Source organism: Leuciscus leuciscus (genome assembly GCF_965113295.1).
Source record: "Leuciscus leuciscus genome assembly, chromosome: 7".
Taxonomy (NCBI): domain Eukaryota; kingdom Metazoa; phylum Chordata; class Actinopteri; order Cypriniformes; family Leuciscidae; genus Leuciscus; species Leuciscus leuciscus.
The window spans coordinates 45,618,843-45,625,951 of NC_138731.1; the positions used below are offsets into that span (position 1 = coordinate 45,618,843).

Consider the following 7,109-nt stretch of genomic DNA (forward strand, 5'->3'; position numbering starts at 1 on the left):
ACTAAGTCATATTTATAACATCGAAAGTCGAAATTATGACATACTAAGTCATATTTATAACAGAAAGATGAAATTATGACATACTGAGTCAATTATGAGATGAAAAGTCTGAATAATTTTAGGTTTGACTGTATTTTACAGAGAAGCGTTAAACCCGAGTCGCCATAATGAACACACTTCCACATGACAGTCCTTCACATTATAAACATGCAAAACCAATTTACAGTCATATAAGATAAGCATTAATGAAAGCGCAGTGTAATTCTGGCATTAGGTTTGATTAGGCGGAGACTCTGGAACATGAGACGAGGAGATCTGCTGTCTGACGGGAACTTCTCTCGGATTAAGCGAGTTGGATTGACCGAAGAGATTTAAAGGCCACGTTAATCTTCAGAGTGTTAAAGCAGTGAAGGGCGTCTGTCCTTCTGCACCTTCAACTCGCACAGCATATAATCATATTTATATAATACAGATAATGACCTTAAAATGACTGCCAGAGGGTCAATAACGGCCCAAGACTAATCAGAGCAAACGCAGAACGAGCTTCACTTTCTTCCTCGGTTCATGTGAGAAACATCCACGCACTCTTCACACTTGGGGAGGGAAAAAAACACTAAAACTAATTATGAAATATTATATTTGGCGGTAACTATTATTTGTGCTTCATGTTCTTTTGAAAGAGGAATGCTCTAAATATTAATGTTATTTGTAGTGCCGGGCAACGATTAATCGTATCCAAAATAAAAGTTTGTATTTACAATTAAAGTTCTGTTTATGTTTACAATTAAAGTTCTGTTTGTGTTTACATAAAAGTTTGTGTTTACAAAATGTACTGTGTATATTTTGTATATATAAAAAGACACATATGCATGTATATATTTAAGAAAAATGTGTTATTTATATATTAACCCTTTAGAACCGGCTGTGTCGTCGCCGACACACACCAGCAAGCTGTATTCATTTGACCGTAACTCTTCAACCGTTTACACTATCAAAACCATTCAACTTGCCCCTGACAGTAGACATCATGTGCTCTTCAGTAATATACGGCTTATTACGGTAATGTCATGCTTTCCGTCTGCAAATGACAGCAGCGCGGGAGGGAAGGATTTGAACAGAGAGATACGAGCGGCAGGTTACAGTGTGTTGGATTGCATAAAATAATAAAAGAAACGAACAAATACATGGTGAAAGAAGTGTTAGACAGCAGAAGACTGGATTGGGATGATTTTTAATGAAACTTGAGAGGCGGATGGCCGTTACTCTTTCACGTATCTAAGCATGTAGTGTGTGTGCATGTGTGTGTGTGTGCGTGCCGGTGAATGTGTGCATGTGTATGTGTGCGTGTATGAAAGAAAGTGAAAAGTTTCTGAAAAAGATGACACCTGGCACATCAAAAAATCTAATTATGTGAAAAACACCTATTTTAGCTTCAAGTTCTAAAGGGTTAAATATTTATACTTTATATATATATATATAATATAAATTATTAATTATGTATAACTATATATATACAGTATATACATATATACATATATTTCTTTAATACATGTTCTTTTGAAAGAGGAATGCTCTAAATATTCATATTATTTGTAGTTCTGGGCAACGATTAATCGCTTCCATAATAAAAGTTTGTGTTTACATGATATGTGTGTGTGTGTGTGTGTGTGTGTGTGTGTGTGTGTGTGTGTGTGTGTGTGTGTGTGTGTGTGTGTGTGTGTGTGTAATTATTTTGTATATAAATACACACATATGCATGTATATATTTAAGACAAATGTGTTATTTATATATAAAATATTTATACTTGCGTTATATATACAGTAGTCAACATCTGTCCTAAGACGAGAACGAATAATGTTCATAATTCATGTATAACTTTGATGAACGGTTTTGATCCACTTCAAATGTTGACAACTGTATATATACATTATGTATAAATATATATACAGTATATACATGCAAATATTTATTTATATATTTATTTGCATATGTGTGTATTTATATATACAAAATATTTATACACAGAACACACACATATATTATGTAAAGAGACTTTTATTTTGGAAGCGTTTAATCGTTGCCCAACACTAGCTATTTGAGTGTAGCATTGTCAGGATTGAAACATTTTTAGACCTGATTTTGGTCATTTTATTTAATAAGCATGTGGAGTAAAGTGAAGAACTCACTATATTACTGAGTCCGGACTCGGACATGTCGAACACGACGGTCAGTGGCATTCCTGGCTCTCGTTTAGCGTAGCGCTCCAACCAGAACGCCACATACCTCTTCTTATCCACGGTCGTCTTGGCATCCTTCACGTGGAGTTTCACTCTGAACCAGACTACATCAAAACAAAGGGTTTCAAGGAAGAAGAAGAAATATATAATAATAATAATTTAAAAAAAAATTAAAAAAAAATTATATATTGTATGTTTTTGTAGTCAAGTAGATTAAAAATTAAGTAAATCAATAAAAAAAAATCAATTTTCAAATAATTAAGGCATGATTTCACTGAATTTCTGAAAGCTTGTTTTCTATTGTGATTAAGAAGAGCTGTGTTTATAACATGCAAAGGCGGATTAACCTCCACATACAGAGTTTGTTTCCTTCTCTGTCGTATCCGTGAAGGTAAACCGCACCGCTCTCAAACATCCACCGGGGAATACTGCTCTCCACCAGATCTACAGGAGGAAGGAGAAGAAGAAGAAGACTAAATACCATTCATTCATCACATTTCTCCTGGAGTCATCAGAACAGTATCAGCTTAGCAGCACACTGAACCTCTGATAAGAGGAAACCAACACTGACTGATTTAGTTTGTGGAAATGACAGTTACTTTGTTGAACAAATCCGCTGGAATGACTGAATTAACACACTGAAGGTTTGAAGGACGAAAGACGGACAAGAAGAGGATTGTGCGGCTCAAGATCAGCTCAGAATACGTACAATAAGCGTCTCTATTGGACAGTAAACTACGGGGAACTGTTTCTCAGGAGCACAAAAGAGTCACGATCCAATTGCCATTCAGTAAATCTCTATAAAGGTTAAACAGACGAAGCATATAGTCCATAATCATCCATGAGGAACTCGTGTTATCATTGGGATCAAGAGGAAAACACTAATAATGATAATAATGATATGGACCAGTATAACAGGATTATTACAGCGGTCAGTAACGCTTTCACTGCGTCTTTTGATCATGTCCGGCTTATGTTTTCAGAAATAGTTTTTATGGGGTTGGAAACTGTCATTCAAATAATTTCACACTGCAAAACATCATATTAGTCCTAAAATAAGTTTCATTTTCTTTTTGGTAAATGTGGCCTGGACATGTTTGGACAAGTCGAAATTATGACATACTTAGTAATATTCATAACATCGAAAGTCGAAATTATGAATGAACCAATTATGAGATGAAAAGTAGAAATTACAACATTTGAAGTCATTTATAACATAGAAAGATGAAGTTATGACATACTAAATCATTTATAACAGATGAAATGATGACGTACTAAGCCATATTTATAACATAGAAAGATGAAATTATGACATACTGAGTCAATTATGAGATGAAAAGTCGAAATTATGACATACTAAATCATTTATAAGAGATGAAATTATGACGTATTAAGTCATATTTATAACATCGAAAGTCGAAATTATGACATACTGAGTCAATTATGATATGAAAAGTCGAAATTATGACATTCTAAGTCATATAACATCGAAAGTCAAAGTTATGACATACTAAGTCATATTTATAACATCGAAAGTCAAAATTATGACATACTAAGTCATATTTATAACATAGAAAGATGAAATTATGACATACTAAGTCAATTATGAGATGAAAAGTCGAAATTATGACATACTAAGTCATATTTATAACATACTAAATAATTTATAACAGATGAAATTATGACGTACTAAGTCATATTTATAACATCGAAAGTCGAAATTATGACATACTGAGTCAATTATGAGATGAAAAGTCGAAATTATGACGTACTAAGTCATATTTATAACATAGAAAGATGAAATTATGACATACTAAGTCAATTATGAGATGAAAAGTCGAAATTATGACATACTAAGTCATATTTATAACATAGAAAGATGAAATTATGACATACTAAGTCAATTATGAGATGAAAAGTCAAAATGATGACATACTAAGTCATATTTATAACATAGAAAGATGAAATTATGACATACTAAGTCAATTATGAGATGAAAAGTCGAAATTATGACATACTAAGTCATATTTATAACATACTAAATCATTTATAACAGATGAAATTATGACATACTAAGTCATATTTATAACATCGAAAGTCGAAATTATGACATACTGAGTCAATTATGAGATGAAAAGTCGAAATTATGACGTACTAAGTCATATTTATAACATAGAAAGATGAAATTATGACATACTAAGTCAATTATGAGATGAAAAGTCAAAATGATGACATACTAAGTCATATTTATAACATAGAAAGATGAAATTATGACATACTGAGTCAATTATGAGATGAAAAGTCGAAATTATGACATACTAAGTCATATTTATAACATAGAAAGATGAAATTATGACATACTAAGTCAATTATGAGATGAAAAGTCAAAATGATGACATACTAAGTCATATTTATAACATAGAAAGATGAAATTATGACATACTAAGTCAATTATGAGATGAAAAGTCGAAATTATGACATACTAAGTCATATTTATAACATACTAAATCATTTATAACAGATGAAATTATGACATACTAAGTCATATTTATAACATCGAAAGTCGAAATTATGACATACTGAGTCAATTATGATATGAAAAGTCGAAATTATGACATACTAAGTCATTTATAACAGATGAAATTATGACATACTGAGTCATATTTATATCAAGGAAAGATGAAATTACGTCATATTCCAGAAATATTTGTATGGGGTTGGAAACTGTCATTAAAATAGTTTCACACTGCAAAAGATCGCATTAAATAAGCAGAACTTTCGTTCTGGTAAATGTGGCCTAGACATGTTTGTTTTCACAAGATTCACACAACAGGAACCGTTGAGCATGTGAGTAACTTCCTCATTTCAGCCAGAGAAAGCATCACACACACACACACACACACACACACACCGTTGAGCTGAAACTCTCTCCTCCACTGTAAGCTCTCGTCGATCATCTTTAAGGTGTCGTCCACCACGAAGTGTCTCCACGTGAGGTATCCTTCCAGCAGAGCGTCGTCCCTGAGGAGCTTCTCCACGTCTCGGCTGTCATATTTGTCCTGGGACTCTGTGAGATTGAGTCAGTGACAGCAGGGTTTCAATTAGTGGAAGTAAATACACAGACATGCATAAATCTGTGTTTATGCACATATATATATATATATTTTTTTTTTTAAGGATGCACGATATATCGGTATCGGCCGATATATGTTGATTTTTAATATCATTATCGGCTCGATAAGAAAATGTGGCCGATATATTAAAGCTGATTAATAATGTAATGTAATAAATGAGACACTTCAGATGTGCACTGTTTATCATGATTGAAATATGATTAGAAATTTAGAATCACTTTGAAAAGGAAAATACAGTTCAGTGCAACAAGTGCTTCACAATCTGTCATATCGGCTACATGAAATTATAATGAAAAAAACATCATCATAATTGTGAGCTTGGGACATTACTTTTAATCGTGAGACTTTTGTTTTTGTAATCAGGCTCTCAAAAATTATAAAAAAATTTGGATTTAGATTTATCTGCCAATATATCGGTTATCGGCTTTCGAATATAAAGAATTATCGGTTATTGGCCAAAGTTTTCATATCGGTGCATCCCTATTTATTTTACACACACACACACACACACACACACACACACACACACACACACACACACACACACACACACACACACAGACACACACACACACACACACACACAAACACACACAAACACACAGACACATACACAGACACATACACACACACACACACATACAGTACTGGTCAAAAGTTTGGAAACATTACTATTTTTAACGTTTTTGAAATAAGTCATTATGCTCATCAAGCCTGTATTTGTTTGATATATACAGAATACATATAAATAAATACAAAAAAACAAAAACAGTAATATTGTGAAATATTATTACAATTTAAAATAATGGTTTTCTTTTTTAATATACTTAAAAATGTTGCTTTGCATCACAGCTGTATTTTAAGCACACTACTCTGACACTGCACAATACAAGTTAACTTGGTTATAAAACTATTTATAAGGAAGTGTAATAAATATAGCGTACATGAGAGTATATTTTCATACTACATCCCAGGAAATGTCATAAAACATTATATGCAAATACTGTAAGACTGACTTTCTGCACGTATTGCTACTTATTCCTCACTAGTGCTACTTTAACAACAGCAAAACAAAAATCAACATTATGATTAAAACATGAATTTTGACTTCTGACTGACAGTTGAATCCAACAGCTGTGATATCAAATATTAAACATCTGCTCTTATAATGAATGACAAGTGATCCTCAAAAGTCCTGAATGTCATTGTGGATACTTTTTCATATTTAATATCTGAATTAATAAGCAATTATGAGATCAAGACTTCAGTGATGAATGTTATTGTGAAGCTTGAGAACTTAGCGTACTGCTAACTCACCCTCAACATACTCGCTTTTAAACCTCTGTCGTGTTTCTTCGATCTTGCTCTCGATGTCCTTTTGGAGAGAGTGAAATATTATTTATAAATCCGTATTAGATGAGAATAAAACGCGAAATGCTTGTTTTGTTTAGCTGAGTGATTACCTGCTCTGATTCCGTCTGTACTGCGTCCGCCATGATGGTGCGCACTGTCAGTCAGCAGTGGCCTGGTCTTCAGTGGAACACACCGCAGACTCCGCGAAACTGGACGCGGGGTGACGCCATGTTGGCTCGGAGATGTCAAACTAACCTTTGAACAGGCTTTTGCAGCAAGATAAAGTTCCTCTGATGTGCTCTGTCAATTTAAGGCAAATTATTGCATCATGTGCGCAATCTAAAAACAAAAAAGCCTATGACAACATCACTTATTTGTGAAACG

General features: G+C 33.2%; 2 protein-coding genes across 2 annotated transcripts in view; both read right to left on the reverse strand.

Annotated features, from left to right (window-relative positions):
* mospd2 (motile sperm domain containing 2) overlaps window positions 1-7,008 on the reverse strand; it is a 31,291-nt gene extending 24,283 nt beyond the window's left edge. Inside the window, exons 1-5 of the mRNA XM_082174754.1 lie at window positions 6,836-7,008; window positions 6,690-6,747; window positions 5,150-5,305; window positions 2,596-2,682; window positions 2,188-2,342 (exon numbers count right to left, since the gene is read on the reverse strand). Coding sequence (XP_082030880.1) covers window positions 2,188-2,342; window positions 2,596-2,682; window positions 5,150-5,305; window positions 6,690-6,747; window positions 6,836-6,868 — 489 coding nt within the window. The 5' untranslated portion in view covers window positions 6,869-7,008. The remainder of the gene's footprint in view (window positions 1-2,187; window positions 2,343-2,595; window positions 2,683-5,149; window positions 5,306-6,689; window positions 6,748-6,835) is intronic.
* LOC309502390 (uncharacterized protein) overlaps window positions 1-7,109 on the reverse strand; it is an 83,184-nt gene that overhangs the window by 27,474 nt on the left and 48,601 nt on the right. The gene's annotated exons all lie outside the window — the stretch shown is intronic.